General features: G+C 49.2%; 1 protein-coding gene across 1 annotated transcript in view; it reads left to right on the top strand.

Moving 5' to 3' along the window:
• LOC117880585 overlaps positions 1–15,108 on the top strand; it is a 21,637-nt gene extending 6,529 nt beyond the window's left edge. Inside the window, exons 6-8 of the mRNA XM_034776869.1 lie at positions 8,998–9,047; positions 10,041–10,072; positions 14,788–15,108. Of these exons, the coding sequence (XP_034632760.1) occupies positions 8,998–9,047; positions 10,041–10,072; positions 14,788–14,859 (154 nt within the window). The 3' untranslated portion in view covers positions 14,860–15,108. The remainder of the gene's footprint in view (positions 1–8,997; positions 9,048–10,040; positions 10,073–14,787) is intronic.
• The last annotated feature ends 2,273 nt before the right edge of the window (positions 15,109–17,381 follow it).

Raw genomic sequence — 17,381 nt, 5'->3', positions numbered from 1 at the left:
CTTTAGATATAGTACCAGGCACGTAGGAGGATTTCCACTTCTGAGCCATGGAAGCAGAAATTGACTTTTCCTTTCCAGATATAGCTAATATTCAGAAAGGGAATCTAGCACCTGCCTTCCAGATTTGAACACCCTCAACATTCAGGAGTGCTCAAGCTCAATTTGGGCAGCTGTTACTTCATTTCTCCCAAATCAAATATACCGATCCACTGTAACTTGCTGTAGAAAAAGTAGGATAAAATTGAGCAAGAAATGCTTCCCAGTGGTTATTAGGACTGGAATTGCTATTTTCAACAGCCATTGCTTTTTGTTTGTTTGTTTGTTTGTTTGTTTGTTTGTTTGTTTGTTTGTTTGTTTGTTTGTTTGTTTGTTTAAAAGGAAGACAGTGATATTGCATTGGCAAATTCCCCATAGAAACAGAGTGGAACAAAAGAATAATAAAGGCACCTCCACTTTTCCTCATTTATGTAGGACAGTCTTATAATATGCATCCAGATATCCTCCAGTCACACAAGCTGAAAATCGTTCCACTTTACAGCAGTTCTGTAACCATATGGGAACCAATCCCGTCTGTGTTCTGTGCACATCTAAAATTCCTGCTGAATGACCTGCCCTGAGAGCGAGTTACCAGTGACCCAGGGCTGGGACAGCAGGAGGGTGCAGGTTGGGGGGGAGAGCCCAGGGCTGGGGCAGCAAGGAGCGGGGGGGGAGCCCAGGGCTGGGGTGGGGGGCAGCCAAAATGTTTTTTGCTTGGGGCGGTAAAAATCCTAGAGCCGGCCCTGTCTCCAGCACTAACCACACGGCACCTTTCTGTTCCCAGCGCTGAGACCCAGCAGCCAGGAGATCTGCTCAGTTCCTGGTGAGTCCGTCTGTCTGTCTGTCCCCAATCTGCCCATGGCATTTACCCCTCTCTGTCCAGGCGTCCAGCCACCACCCATTAGGCTGCTCCCTGGTCACTGTGACGTCATCAGAAATGGCATGGGAAGGCAGATGGGGCTTTGTGGGATCTGAAAAGGGTGAGCAGATCTCCTGGTCGACCCCTCCCTGTCCTGCTACTTCTCAGCTCTGCTCTGACCCAAGGCCAGTGTGACACGCGGGTCAGAGAGTCACATCCACAGCCCGTCCCACCCCCGGAGCACTGGCGCTGGGAAGCAGAGAACCCCACGACTCTGATCTCAAGGGATTTACTTTCCCACGCATGGGCTCCCCTTGCAGCTGCAGGTCTCTCCCCTGGAGCTCACTCCCCACATGGATTCAGCCTGCACCTTCTCCTTAAATATCAGCAGCACCATTAATAGTCAGCCCTGGGCGGGCAGGTGGCGCTCAAGAGGGTACGGACAGAAGGGAACATTATATAACCCAGGCTGAGCTCGTGTATAACCTAGGCCAGGAAGCCACGCCCAGCGACCCTGTGTCCAGCCTAGCAGGGGCTGGTGGAGCCATTTCTTTGCTGGCTGCGTGGGGAAGGCAGCAGCAGGGGGCACTGTTGGGGTGGGGAAGGTGTTGGGCAGATATTGACCTACCCTGTGGCAGCAGCAATTCCCCTGCGAGTTCAGAGCTGGGTCCCATTGCCCTGGCGATTCCCAGGGAAGGGGGATCTGCTCCCTGCAGAAACTCTAGGACCTTCCCTTAGCCTGGGTCTGCTGAGGGGTTGAGGGACAGGAGGGGCACAAGGACAGGGAGGATGTTAGAGCAGACGTCGAAGGGGTTAGGAACTGGACACAGCTCCTTGGCTGTCAACTTGTGAACTTCCAGGGGCAGCAACTGGCCTTCACTGCATGGGCTGAGGGGACAGGCCGAGGTGTTGGCCAGGCCCTAGACAGCCCCCAATGGCCTGGGCGGCCTCGCTCACAGGTTGCCTCTCTCCTGGCTATACTGCCCCAGCTGGGGCTGCAGGCTGCGTGCACTGGGGGCTCTTATTCTAGGAGAGTGAACAGCGCCAGACACTGTGATCCCAGCCCAGCTCCAGGCTGTTCCATAACCCAAATAATCCCAGGGAATAAAGCTTCTGGTAACCAGAGGGAGATTGTCCCCCCATCTGCCCAGCTTGGCTGGAATCAGAGCCTCCATCTGAGACGTGGCACAGACCCACCCGCCATTTACCTCCTGCCCCATAAATAGGGCTGGGCACCACCAATGTCCCACTGACAGCTCTGACCCATTCCCCTTCCCAGGCACTCTCCCTGCTCCCACCCTCTACCTGAGCCAGACGTCCGCCCAACCAGGGGACTCTGTGCAGCTCCAGTGCCTCATGTTATCCCAGTTCTTGGCCACCCGCATCATCTTCTGCAAGGAGGGGGAGGAGGTTTTGTCTCAGCGGGGTTCAAAGAAGTTCATCTACGACTACGACCATGGGGTGTCCAGAGACAGCTCTGGGAATTACACCTGTGGGTATGAGATCAAGGACAGTAACAACCAGGTGACCAGATCCAAGCTCAGCCCTGCCCAGCGCCTAAGCGTCACCGGTAAGAGTGTGTGTGTCTTTGTCTGTGTCCAAGCTCAGCCCTGCCAAGCAACTCAGCATCACACCAGATGGTGGGGTGAATGGCAGAGCAAGAAAAACAATTCAATAAGAAACGTCTGAAAATCCAAATGCTGAAATTCATCAAAATCTGAAACAAAAAATTTCTAACAAAACAGCTTTGTTCATAATTTGACACAGGGAACCCCGCCCCCCATTTTCACCCATCTCAGCTCAGACGGCCCAACCCAGAAAGGTGGGGGATGGGGATATCATAGAAATGTCGGGCTGGAAGGGACCTCAAGATTCCATCAAGTCTAGCCCCCTGCACTGAGGTAGGACCAAGTAAACCTGGACCATCCCTGATAGGAGTTTGTCCAATCTGTTTTCAAAAACCTCCAATGACAGGGATTCCACAACCTGCCTTGGAAGCCTATTCCAGAGCGTTACTATCCCATTGTTAGAAAGCTTTTTCTATTGTCTAACCTAATCGTCCCATGCTGCAGATTAAACCCATTACTTCTTGTCCTACCTTCAGTGGGCACTGAGAACAATTGATCCCCGTCCTCATTATAACAGCCCTGAACATATTTGGAAACTGTTATCAGATTCCCCCCCGAGGCTTCTTTTCTCAAGACAAAACATGCCCAGTGTTTTTAACTTTTCCTCCTAGGTCAGATTTTCTAAACCTTTAATCAGTTTTGTTGTTCTCCTCTCCAGTTTGTCCACAACTTTCCTAAATTGTCACACCCAGAACTGGAGCCTGTACTCCAGCTGAGGCCTCACCAATGTGGAGCAGAGCGGAACAATGACCTCCCGTGTCTTACATACAACATTAGCCCTTTTGACAACTACCTCGCAATGTTGACTCAGATTCAGTGTGTGATCCACTGTATCCCCAGGCCCCTTTCAGCAGCACGGCTACCAGCCAGTTATTGCCCCTGGTATAGTTGTGTTAGGGCAGCGTATGGGCCTGGAGTGGTGCCACGCTCTGCTCTGACCTCTTGTTTATTTATTGCCTAGGTGATAACTCCAGCAGCGGTGGTGTTGGCGGTTCCTCCCCCACAGAAGGTAAATTCTTCTGATGAGCAAGAGTTTCATCTGGAGCTCACTGACCCTCTCTACTAAACCGGCAGTCAGTGAATTATTTCCTCCCTCTGCACTCACTGTATTTGGGTTGTTCTGGAAGCAGGTACCAGACACATCATCACACCTGGGCTCACAAGTTCTGTCTGTCTGTGTAATTAGTTATTTATGCTCTGTGCTCCAGTCCTGGAACAGAGGTGTCATAAACAGCATGTAGGCAATCCCTCTTTCAGGAATCTCAGCCCAGCACCAGTGCCCGGTTCCCAGGCAGCAACCGTGTCCCAGGAACTGACTTTAGCAGAGTCCAAACCTGCCCCAGCTCCCCGCAAAGTGCCTGCATAAACAGACCAACACCCAAACAGCATGCCTGCAAAGGCTGTGTGCACAGCTCGCACTGCAAGGATAAGATGGTGTCAGACTTTGTGTAACAGCGCCACCTAGTGACTCCTGCTAGAGCAACACGAATGTTGTCTGTGCCTCAATAGCTTCCGGGGACACGGCATTTCTGTCCTTTGAGAAATTCTGACCTTTCACATTTTATTTTCATCCTGAATTAGGATGAAAAGTCAAAATTTCAGATTTTGCATGGAACAGAAATTCAGCGACATTTTGATTCTGAAAGACTGAAGAGCCTTGTTGAAAGTTTTTGATTTTGAAGAAACAGCATTTTCTGATGAAAAACTCTTCCATTGGGTAGTTTTCGACACGCTCTGCACATGTCTCTGCATGCCTTACAGATCTCTCGCCCTCACTGAGGAAAGCTCTCAAGCGTGTGCTCCAGTCCAACCCTATCCAGGACAGCACCTATGTAGGAGCTTAACTTTAAGCACTTGCTACAGTCCCATTGCTGGACCTAAAATGGCTGTTTGAAGTTAAGTTTGTACCTTGGTGCTGCCCTGAATCGTGATGCTTCCCTGAAGCAGGGCAGTTCCCACACCAAAGTTTCCTGCCTTGAGGAGCTCACCCTGAGAGCTGAGGGAAAATCCAGGTTTGTTGCCACAAAAAATTGTGACGAAAACTATTTCATTCTAAACTTGTCATGGAAACTTTAGGGATTTTATCAAAAAATATTCATAAAACTCAACAAAAAATTTTCATTTGGCCTCATTTTGAGTTGACAGTTTCCTTTTTTTGGGAGAGGTGGCTGGTTTGGAACCAAAATGAGACACAACTGTCAGTTAGAAACACAGAGAGTTTCACTTTGTTTAGTTTCAAAGTAAATGGACATTTTCCTTCCATTTGTGGATTTTGAAAACCAAAATGAAACAAAATTGTCAATTCAAAGCCAAACAAAATGTTTTCTTTCATTTCAAAATTATTTTTGTGGAAAAATTAAGAAGGTCCTTGCACAGAAATTGTTTGGGGAAAGATTTTGATTTCAGTTAAAATGTGTTTAGATTAAAAAAAAGTTTGGGGACAAAAATTGTGGAAAAACTTCAATGAACTTTACTCACAAAGGACAGCCAATAACTCACCCTGCAGATAACCATGGGGTGAGCTCCCTTTGTATGGTCATGAGGACATGAGGGGTCACTTTCCACGGGACTCACGAGCTCCAGCCAGTGGGGACTTGCCGGTGGCTGCTTGGAGAGGCCATTCACATCGAGGTTCTTCCCTAGGGACGGATCTAACTCTCCCATTGGGAATTACAATCCCTGTTGTCGTGGTTCTGGCTGTGGTTCTTTATCTGCTGGGAAAGAAAGGTGGGTATGACAGTGAGGCCAAGCAGTGTTAGCAAATGTACAGACAGATGTAGCAGAGACAACCCCTTAGATCCCCTGTACCCAGTGTGTCTGGGATGGGGGAAGAGAGATTAAAGACACAATGAAATTGATCATTATGGGGGCAGGGGAGGCTGGCTGGGGAGAAAGATCAAAGAGATGATGAAAGGGATTATCATTGTGATTAATTACAGGCAAGTCGCATCTTAGGCACATTTAACATGTGCGAATTCAGCTTTGCACGGTCTGCAAAAATGGGGAAAAAAAGAAACAACAATATAAAAACTGCATCTGTAGTGGGGGCTATTCTGCTCACCATTGAACTCAATGAGTGTTTCACTATACGCGGTTTTCGCTTTACATGCTAAACGCGGAACCCCTGCATAAGATGAGACTTGCCTGTATTTGTATTGCAGTAGTGTAACACCAACAGACCTTGGTTGTTGGCAGGCGGGATGGGACCTGGGATCTCTGGAGTTTAGTGAATGAGCCTCTACCACATGAGCTAAACGCCAACTGGCTGTTAGCTAAGGCTGTAGAGCAAACTCATTTTATCTCTCTCTCTAAGTGATCTTGGTGCCACTAGATGGGACAGAACACGACACCCAGAAGGTGTGTGGGTTACAGTAGCACCCTGGAGCCCCAGTCAGGGATCAGAGCCCCATTGTGCTAGGTGCTGTACATTATTTATTAGGTGTGTTACTGTAGTGCCCTGGAGCCCCAGTCAGGAATCAGGACCCCACTGTGTCAGGAGCTGCACAGATCAGTAATGAAGGGGACAGTCCCTGCCCCATAGATGGTCACAATCTAGGGCTCAGCTAGGGGCATGTGTCTCAATGGAATATCAACACACAGATACTAAACTTCAGGAAGGCATCCCCTAGTCAGGAAGGGCCCTTACGTATGTCACTCAATTTCTCTCTCTTTGCTCACGAGGAAACATGGCCACATCTCTGATGACATTGTCTCACTGCTTCCAGTTGTGTCTCTACCAAGGGATCAAAGGTAGGAGGAGATTTATTCCCTCTCCCGTCTCGTTTTCTTTCTGGGTCTGTTCTCTCCGGGTCAAGTAAGGGCCAGCAGCCGCTCCAGGGTCTAAGTGGAGCTCAGCTCTCCTGTTGCGGGTGGAGGGTGCGGGGAAGGGGGTTCAGTTTGTTTGTTGTGCAGGAATTTTTGTAAAGGCCAGGGAAGGATGGATTTTACCTACGGAGGTGGTGGCATCTCCATCCTTAGAGCTTATTAAGGGTCCAGCTGGGGTGATTTGATAAAGTCCTGGCTCGGATGATTTAGTTGGGTTTGGTCATACTTTGAGCAGGGGGTTGGACTTGATGACCTCCTGAAGTCTCTTCCTACCCTAATCTTCTATGATTCTATGATTCCCTCGTTGTGGTGGGATCTGGGGGTTAGTAGGAGACGCTTTAAGGAAGGGGTTTTCCAAAGAGGCGTGTTCCCATCGAATTCACTGGCAGCAGAGTGAGCGTGTTTGAAAATCACCCCAAGATGTTTGAAAGAATGAAAGTGACCCTGCTTCACACTCAGGGGGTATCGGGGCTACTCACCCACAAAGCAGCATCGACCGACCCAGACAGTTCCCCAGAACCAGGTCTGTTCTTCTGGGGTGGGGCTGGGAGTGGCCAGGCCTGGCTGGGAACCAAGGGTCTCCAGTCCATCTAGCTGCAGTGGGTAACGTGCAATGTTAACTCCATCAGCTACAGCTGCATGGGCAGCATGTGAGCCCCTGTTCAGGGAAACTAGCCCTGGTTCCACCACTTCTCCAAATGCCACGCCTCTCCCCCCTTCTGTCCCCATCCCCCACTGGAGCCTTGAGCCCCGCACCATGGCCAGAGGAGCCCCTTCTCAGCCACCCTGAGTCCAGGCCCACCGGCTCGCCCAGGCCACCGGCCGACCCGCTCCAGCTGCCCTGGGCTGCCAGCTGGCCCACCTGCCCTGCCCGCCCTAGCCTCAACCCCAGCTGGCTTCAGGGGAGAGGCTGAGCGAGGGCGGGAAGAGGAGCTTTGTAGGCAGGACTACGGGGGAAGAGCAGGATGCTGGCAAGGGGCCTCAGGGCACAGCATGGGTAGAGCCACACCTGCCTGTTTGAGGCTTAGCCTCCCTGGTCTGATACCCACCACCCATATGCAGCTGGTTTAGTGCCAGGCAAGGCGCATCCACACATGGACTCGCCCCGAAACACCCACAGTGGTTTCACTCACAGCATTTGTGAATTTGATGCAGGTCTGTGTGTGGGGCAACCAAGGCACTGCCCCCACATGCCTGCTGGGAAGAGCCAGGCAGCAGGGACGCTTGTGGGGATTCAGAGCGTGCCGTACATGTGAATAACACACGGGGCAGAGAGGGAGCTTCCAAGTGCTCCTGGCTCCCTGTCTGCCCATCACCCCACACAGAGACTCTGCAAGGACCCTACAGAGAGTCTCTAATGGTCGCTGCCCATTGCTCTACAGCCAGCACCTGTCACGCAGGACTCCCCTCGACTACTGCTGCCTTCCCCCTCTGACCCTTCTGCAGCCTGCCGGACTCGCTGCAGCCCTTCTGAGGGCCACGGGGCCCATACGCTCATTCTAAGCCCTGTGGGTAGGGCAGAGAGACCCAGGTGGGAGACTAGGGAGTCCATGGGGTGCCCATCTGCACAGAGAGAGGAAAAGGTGCATGGGGAGACTTGAGGCAGTGTCCAGGCTCTGCCAATGTCTGGCCCAGCCTGGGTTCCCAGTGCAGCGACTGGTGGGGGTAAGGGGGACACGACACACAGACCCTCAGTACCGGGAGTCCTCTCCCCAGACTCCCGGCAGTGTATGTTCCCTGCCTGCCTCCTGTGCCCCCCATCCGTAGGGCTCTGTAGCTGCCTCTCCCCAAACATTCCTTCCCCCTCTGCTCCTCTCATATGACCAGTCTCTCCCCACAGATACCCCCACCCTGCTCTCCTGGTCATGGGAGCTGGTTAGCAGACTGGGCAGACAGGGGGCTCTGCGACTTCATTTCCACATTATGCAGAGACATTAAAGTTGAGCCTTAAAGATGAACATTCGGCCTTTTTACATTGTGAGCAGTCCTGGGCCAAAAATCCAGTTTTAAAATTTTCAAATAAAAAAATGTGTTCAAATTTTTTCACAGAAAATACGGTGTTTTTTGGCCAAAAAAATTCAAAGTGAAACAAAACAAAATGTCCACTAGAAAGAAAACAAAATGAACATTTTGATTAAAAAAAACTGTCACTGAAAATTTCATTAAATCAAACAATTTTGGCCAAACATTTGACTTTCTGTTCATGAAAAAAATTCCTGTTGAAATATGTCATCCAGTTCTAACTTTGTGAAAATGACGGTGTTCTCTTCAACATCTGTCCTAAATGTTACAGATTTTCGGTTCCCTCCAATCTTAACTCCATGCTGACCTAGTGGGGTTTTGGGTGGTTGGTTTCTTGGCCATTTTGCTGAAGTAGAACAGGATATTTAAGTCTCATCTTTATTAGACTTTGCCTCCATAAATGGTGAAGCTGCCATGTTCCCTGATTATCCAGAAGTAGGGCTTGCTGCCTTTCCCCTGAGTGTGAGCTGAATGGAGATGTAAGGTCCTAGCAGGGAGAACCAGCCATGGGAAGAAACCTACTCACAGCTGGACCTCTAAAAACAGACTCAGTGTCACCAAGGTGAGTGAGAGAGAGAGAGAGAGCACGGCATCACTGATACTCTCTGTCCTTATTACTCCCCACAGGGAACAAGTCCAGCATGACACCAGCAACACTCCTGCAGATAATATTGAATGTAAGAGCTTTTGGAGAGTATTGGGGTTACTGGGGTCACCTGCACATGCAGGAGAAATGCAAGGGCTGGGAGTAAATGTGTTAATTGGTGGGGGATGGACAGATCCCAGGTCAGACTGTCTGGCCAAGAGTTAGAACAACAAACTGCCTGTGATCAAAGTGAATGAGGAGAAAAAATTCTCGTGGTCCCAGGGCTTGTGCATCTGAGTCCCTGAGGTTCCTTTGTCCCACCCTTTGCCTGTAATCCCCAGTCCTGCATTGCTGTGGTTTAGGGGACTGAGGCAAATTGTTACCACTTATCATCCTTTATGGAAAGGGCACATCCTGGGGAAAGCTCCCATTAGAAAGTGTTCCACCCCCTTCACTGGGAGCTGGGTGCAAGAGTGCCTCATAGGCATAGTTTAGGTGCCTCATGCGTCTGGTCTCTTCTTTGAGCCAGGCCCTCTGACTCTCCCATGATGCACCAAGTTCTCCCCTCTTTGTGACGGGAAATAGTACATCATGGGAGTCCCTGGTTGGAGTGAATCATGGGAGATGAAGCCTAGGCAGCAAGGCCAGCCTGTGGAAGAGAATATCAGCATGAGGCAACTGCATGACAAGTCCCATGTGGCACCCAGGTGGTATTTGAATCAGAATATTTCTGGTTTTGGCCAAAATAGTTCAGTTTGGGGACACTCATTTTTTGAACAAAATGTTGAAATTTTCTGCAAAAAGCCACCTCTGTTTGTGACAAAATAGCTCTGTGGAAACCCAGACAGACAGTTTCCACTGAATACCTTCAACAGCTGCATTAAATCCTTCTGCTCCGGTATCCCCTAGCGACCCTGATCAGGATCAGGTTCCATTGTGCTCAGTGCTGACCACAGGGAAGCCCTGCCCTGGCTGGGGGAGAGGTGGGAGCCCCCGGGGAGTTAAAATTCGTGCCCAGCGAGGTTCCTTCCCTTAAAGACATTTACGCCCAAGTGACCACGTGTAACTGTCATTCTCTCCCCAGATGCCTCCGTGAATTGGATGGGAAGCACCAGGGTGAGTTGCAGGTTTTATTAAGGACAAAGTGATAGAAAAGAGCGATTTGTTTGCCTGTTCCAGCTCGGCAGTGACCCGTGGGCTTGGAACATGGATTTACTCAGGATTCCCAGGCTTCAGGTTGTGTCTGTTACCCTGGTCTCACTGCTGCTGCCCCAGATCTCCATCCAGGAGCAGGTAGCTGCCTCCCATAGTTGCTGTGAGCCTGGCCAGTCAGGCCCTGCCCCACACAGACACACATCCAGGTAAGAGGAAAACATCCTTCTCAAACTCCACACCTCAGTGATAGGGAAGAAACCTCCACAGCCTGAAAATCTATCCGGCTACAGAGGGGCTTCCCCCACCAGCCTCTGCAGTCAGACAAACAACCAAGGCAGAGATGTTCAAGGTTTCAAAGTTCCCAATAAAACATGTGGGAACTGGACATTCAAATCCCCCAGGCAGGTTTGAAAACCTTCGAAATGTTACCCAAGTGGGAATTGGCTGTAGTGAGAAGCCCCAGCACCACTTACTGCTAACCCTCCCCATCGTGGGGAAGGAAGACAGGCAATGGGTAAAATCCTGGGAGTTTCACATTGACAACAATGGAGCAGGATTTCCCCAGTGGGTTTGCATGTGATGTAGGTGTCAGTGGGGTGTGCACGGGCTCACACTGCTAGCAGCGGCTGTGCCATGGTGCACACACCCTGGGTATCATATTAGTGGCAGGGAAAGCTGCTAACACAGAGCTTCCTTACTTCAACTGCTTCCTTATGATAATTATTTGTCCACACTCCAGCTGACATTGGCAATGAACAATAACCCTGGATTTTTATTTCTCCTCCTCTAAAGATCCATAGGAGGAGTTTGGGTCACTGAAGTTCTCTCCTAGTATTATTATTATTTTTATGTAACATATTATTGAGTGTTTAAAGCAGTGTCACAAAGGGAAGAGCTGTGCGCTGCTATCATGGAGGCATAGCTGGTCTCCTCAGAGTTAAGGTTGAAGTTAGCATCCCATTATCAGCCTGAATTTCACACACACACCACAAATCCGTTCCAGAGGATATGAAATTTGATAACCATGTCACATCACTGTGTTGATCTTGTCCTGAAAGTTTGGGGCAAAGCACTCAAGTGATCTCAGGGAGATGGAATCTCATTCACTTTTCAGAGATTTTCCTAGTATTACTTTGGCTGTTCTTATACTAACAAACACTGATTTATCCTTTAGAGCTTTTAGTAAATGATTGTAGGACAGGGTAGTACTTACAGAGATATTTATGACTCCTCTGAATTCAGAAGCTAGTTTAACCCTATGAAAATTATATATATAGGTGTAACCCTTCTGCCCCTCTGAGTTGTCAGCAACAAGGGCCGGGTTCATTATCTAGGGGTTCCCTTTTAATAACACAATGCAAGACCAGCTCGAGTCGCCACCCAGTGACCTGGGACAATTACATACCACCCCCCGGGCGCCTCTAGGAGGCAATACCTCCCCTCTCGCAAGCACGAAGTCTGCGTGTAGCAAAAGCCTTTTAATAAAGGAGGGAAACAATGCGGCATTATGTTGGGGAAACACCACAAACAGGATTCATAACACAAACCATGAGCAAAGTAAGTTTGGCAGTGTCTTTTTCCCCTCAGATCCTAAGTCCAATCACCCCAAAGTCCAACAACCCAAAAGTCTCTGCCCCTGGTCAGTGCCGCCCCAGAGTTCAAAAGTTTATCTGAAGAGTTTTACCCCACCCAGCCTGGGTGGAAATGGGAGGGCACATGGGGTGTTATGGGGCACCTTACATGGTCCAAGGCCGACTGCCCCGCCTCTCCGTGGAGTTCTGCTGCAGCCTTCACCATGAATGGCTCCGCTCTACCAGCCGTGCTGCGCCTCCAGCTGCCCCCGCAAACTGCTCTGCTCTGCTCTGCTCCGCTCCGCTTGCTGTTCTGTGGTCCACTCCAACCGTCTCACAAACTGCTCTGCTCTGCCAGCCGCACCACTCCACCAGCCATCCCATGAACTGCTCCAGCTGCCACCGCAAACTGCTCAGCGGGCTGCTCCAACCATCCCGCAAACTGCTCCACTCTGCCAGCTACTTAGCAATATATCTTCAGGTTCCCCCATTAGTTAACACCACACTCAGTGATCTTAGCTCAGCAATTTTATCTCTTAGTGATTTCAGCTTGTAGTAGGGGAGCCCCAATGCTGGTGCACTATTGGCCCAAAGTGAATTCAGCTCAGCAATCTCTAGCTAGATTCCTAATGGAAGCAAAATTAGCTCTGCTATTTAACAGTGGGGAGGGGGAGAAATTTAGTGCAATTGGTGTTCCAGGCCCTCAAAGGGGGCAGAGGCCCAGGCCCATCTCAATTCACTGGGTTTTGTAACCCATAGCCCTTGTCTAGCGAGTGCCACTTAGTTAATGGTGAGTCCCTCTGTCATACACCAGTTCCACTGGCCTTGATTCACAGAATCAGGGTAACAACACTTTATTCTTCCTGCCCCAATAACAGAGAAACTGGGGATCCCACACCAGCCAAAGTAACCACTTTCAGTTGCTGTTGTCCCAGGCTGGGGTGTGCCTATGCAAACAAGATTAGCCCCTGAAGTTCTTTTCCACCCTCGCCATAATTCACCACCAGATATCAGGGTAGAGCTCATCCTGACTCTGCTTACACAGGTTTCCCTTTGACCCAAGCAGTTAGCCAGTATTCTGCGTCTTGGCATACACTAATTACACTGAGAGGAGAAAGTGATGACAGAGTCAGGTATGTTTGTTGATACAACCCTACTTATTTACATAACATCTACAAAGTCCTGTTTCCCTGAACACAAACAGGAACCAGACAACAGAGGCACTTTCTTTGATTCCAGCTGCAAGCCTCTTTCCAGCCAGCACGCTGCCCAAAAGCTCTCGCTCGCTCGCTCTCTCTCTCTCTCAGCTTTCAGGGTCCTGCTACAAGTGCTCCTCTTGTTGCTTTCTCTGGTTGCTTCTGAGGTGTTTCTGCTACTTCTGTCACAGAGTCTGACTCTGCTTTTCTTATCAGACCCAAAGGAACGCTCTTAGACCACCCGCCCGTGCCATGCCCAGGCTTTTCTGCTGTCTAGTCCTTGGGTGGTGGTTTTCCATTGCTTGCACTGAAACTAAATAAAGGGGCATTTAATGGTTCCCTTATTTAGCTTGAATAGAAGGTGGTTATCACAGCCACCAACTTCAGCAAGGTGCTGCAATTGCCCATAAATCAAAAACACACTTGTTGGGAGCCACCCAATCTCCAACAGAACAATGGAATAATAAAAAGTGCTTGGAACCATTATAAATATTGCCATTATTAACATCAATCATTAAGATATCAAACTGGACAGGAAAAAACTACACTGCCCGCAGCACACATGAATCCTTATTTCAGATAAGATAAACCATGAAAAAGGCTAATGCAGTCCTAGGATACACCAGGTGAGGTATTTCCAGTAGAGACAGGGAAACGTTAGTACCATTATACAAGGCACTGGTGAGACCTCATCTGGAATGCTGTGTGCAATTCTGGTCTCCCATGTTTAAGAAAGATGAATTCAGACTGGATGAGGTGCAGAGAAGGGCTACTAGGATGATCTGAGGAATGGAGAACCCACCTTCCGAGAGGAGACTCAAAGAGCTTGGCTTGTTTAGCTTAACCAAAAGAAGGCTGAGGGGAGATATGATTGCTCTCTATAAATATATCACAGGGATAAATAAGAGGGAGGTGGATGTTAAGCGATTTATGTTAAGCGAATGTGGATACAAGAACAAATAGATATAAACTGGTCATTAACAAGTTTAGGCTTGAAATTCAATGAAAGTTTCTAACCATCAGAGGAGTGAAGTTCTGGAACAACCTCCCAAGATGAGCAATTGGGGCAAAAACCCAAAATGGCTTGGTAAGTTTATGTGGGGGTGGTATGATGAGACTGCCTGTAATCGCAAGTAGCTGATCTGCAACTGCTAGCAGCAAATATCTCCAATGGCCAGAGATGGGACACTAGATAAGTCGGGCTCTGACTTACTACAGGTAATTCGTTGCCAGGTGTCTGGCTAGTGTGTGTTGCCCACATGCTCAGGGTCTAACTGGTCACCATATTGGGGGTTGGGAAGGAATTTTCCCCCAGGTCAGATTGGCAGGGACCATGGGGTATTTTCGTCTTCCTTTATAGCATGGGGCACGGGTCACTTTCAGATTTAAACTAGTATAAATGGTGGAGTCTCTGTAATGTGAAATCTTTAAATCATGATTGTAACTTAGCCAGATGTTAGGGGTCTGTTACAGGAGGGTTGGTGATGTTCTATGGCCTGCAATCTGCAGGAGGTCAGACTAGAGGATCATGGTGGTCCCTTCTGAGCTTAAAGCCTATGAGTCTATAATAACAGCCCATCACAGGGAGAACCAGGCACTACCTCGATGGGGCTGGCATGGAGAGAGGGAGAAGTGCTCCTCTGCCAAGCTGGCAGGTGTCAGGGCAAAGCCCAGCTGTCTGGGGAGCAGAAAAGGGCCAGCCCAAGGCTGGGGAGGGGGAAATCTGAGCTGGCTGCCTCATAGGGGTTTAATAGGAAGTGGGGCCGCTGGTGTTTCCCAGCCTAGATGCCCATTAGAACAGCCCCTGATGTACATACAACAGTGCTGTCAGACGGACATTTTCTGGCTTCATTTCTCTGGCTTCAGGCTGGTTTAGCAGAAAAGTAACATTACTGTGTTTATCTTAAAGCATCCACGGCCCCAGAGAGAAGAGACACCGACATACGCGACCATCGCTCTGCAGCGGGACAGATGTCATTAATGCTCCACTTGCTGAAATGCAGGACTCGTCATTGTGCAGCTGCATCACAGAACCTCCAAAGGGGCCGTGCAGCAAAGAAGTGGGGGACCTTCTCTGGGACCACAGCAGGAGAATGCACAGCGCCCAAAGTACTGTAGGACACTGGAATATTCTTAGGGCAAATGTTACTTGTTTTCCATCTGGAAAAAAAGTTTCTTCTGAATAAAATTGGGAAAAGTACCCAAACTCTGTATTCCTGCCCCCAACTCTTTATATCAACAGCTCAGCTGCCAAGTCCTCTCAGCTCTGTTTAGAGATTCCATTGCCAACCCAAACTGTACAAAAATCATGAGGCAGCCCCCTACCCCAAAACCCAAGGTTGCCTTAAGAATTCATGAGATTTTTTTTTAATTATGCATTTTGTTTGCTTTTGTTTTACTTCTGGTGTTTGGCTGTATGGAGGTCAGGTTTTTCAGGTGTTCTTCACAACCAGGAGGGCTAGAAACTTACTCATTTCAACAAAACCCAAGATTTTCACATAATCCCAGCACCTCAGGAGTTCAGCTTTAAGAAAAACAGCGAATGTTATGAGATGTGCTGTGAAATCATAATAACAGACAAGAGCGTCAGGGTCCCCTTTGAATTTACAGATCTGTTTAATGTCATGCGGGTTTGTAGGGATGTGATGAAATATAAATAACAAAGAGTATTTGTCATAAACTATGGCTTTGTGAAACTGTTTTTAGCCTCATGTAGAGAATGCAGCCATGTGGATGCAAGAGAACATCATGCCAGTATTTCTCTACCTGGAAAACAGTCACTGCTTGAAGCAATTAAATGACTTTGGTGTATAGGTTTGAGCTGATGTTTGGCAGGAATTCTAGACAGGCGCCAGTTTTCTGTAAGTGACAGCACCCAGAGGCTGATAAAAATTCTCATTTGAGAACAATGATTGGCTGCTGCTGGGTCCTGGGTGCTTTGGAAAATCTAGCCACTGCCTTTAGGTGCCTAACTGAGAGCCGAACTCTGGAAAATCTGGCTGTGTTGTGAGATTTCAAATGAGCGACAGAGGCCCTGCTGCTGGTACAATCAGAACCTGAGCGATGTCTCTGGATCATGCTGCAGACACTGGTGGATTTGGGAATCGTTTTTTCCCTCTTGTACCTTTGTTTTGTGTTGCTAGTTCAAGCTCTTTGAACCATTGTGAGTGTGTTTAACTATCCTGAGAAGCCCTTTTCTGCAGGGCTTTGAGCTCCCTGGCACCTTTCCATAGCGACTCGGGCAGCTTTCAGCTTTCAGGTAGTTAAGAAACTGGGGGGGGGGGGGTGAGGAAGTGTCATCTTTGTGATTGGAGTCTTCTGCTTCAGGTGCATGCAGACGATAACTCGCCTCCTTTCCTCCCTCTCGGCTGGCTTTTCCTTAGCTTTGCCACCCCCAGCGCTAAAAAATCAGGCTTAAAAAACAAGATACTTTTTATAAATAATCAGTGTTGGATTTTATATTTGCTTCCTGGTGTTGGAGCCTTTAAAGTAACACAGAGAGGTTCAGGAACATTAATCCCAATTAACTAAAGGTATCAATTTAAAGTACTACATTAAATTCCTATGTGGACACTCTTACTCAGAATTAAAGCCTTAATTCAACTGGTATCTAAACTCACTTGCAAAGTGACCTGAAGTGTGAGTGGGAGAGTGGAGAGGGGCCTGGGGAGATACCATTGAGCAGCTCAAAGCAGGGTGTTGATGAGACACCATTGCTCAGTGCTGCACAATAGGCCTCTGCTGTAACAGGTAACTGCTGTAGCCTCCTTCAGTTTCCCCCTCCCTTTCCCGGATGGTGATGCTGTCAGTCACTCTGCCCTGCAGCCTGCAGAGCTCTGCTCACTCCCAGCCAAGCCAGGGCCACACCGAGCTCTGTCGGATTTTAGCCCCCATGAATGCCCCATCCAGCCCAGCCCAGCCCAGCTCCTTCCTTCTGTACAAATTATCCCTCCTGCAGAGAAGCTGTATGACTGGGGGAATGGATGGGCTCATGGTTAAGGCACCATCATGGAACTTCCGGGGGACAGGGATTGAATTCCCAGCTCGGCTACTAAAACTCAGTGGAGATTTTTTGGTTGGGTAGCTCCCAGTACCAAGGGGAAGGGTTGATGGGAAATCAGGACCCTGAGACTGACAGTCCCAAAGGGCAATGGGGAGAGGCCAATGCTCCGGGTCAGCCTGATTGACAGGGCAGGCAGGCTAATGAGGGAGTGAGGTGGCCAGGGGGTCCAGTTCTTTGTCTGAGCTGGAGCTACGTGGGCCAGAGTGGGGAAGAGCTAAGGAGAGAGCAGGAGCCGGAGCTGAGCTGGGAGCAGGGCCAGGCGGGTCAGAGAGAACCAGAGAAGCAGCCCAGGGAGCAGACCTGTGCTGGGAGCAGAGCTGCATTAACCCCTTAGATTGTGAACTCTTACAGGTGAGGGCTGTCTCTCACTAAGGGTTCGACTGCACAGGGAAATGGACCAGCAGAACTACACTGGTGTAATTAAACCATTACAGTCATCC

The sequence above is a fragment of the Trachemys scripta genome, chromosome 7 (genome assembly GCF_013100865.1).
Source record: "Trachemys scripta elegans isolate TJP31775 chromosome 7, CAS_Tse_1.0, whole genome shotgun sequence".
Lineage (NCBI taxonomy): Eukaryota > Metazoa > Chordata > Testudines > Emydidae > Trachemys > Trachemys scripta.
This window is presented reverse-complemented; position numbering and strand designations above follow the sequence as displayed.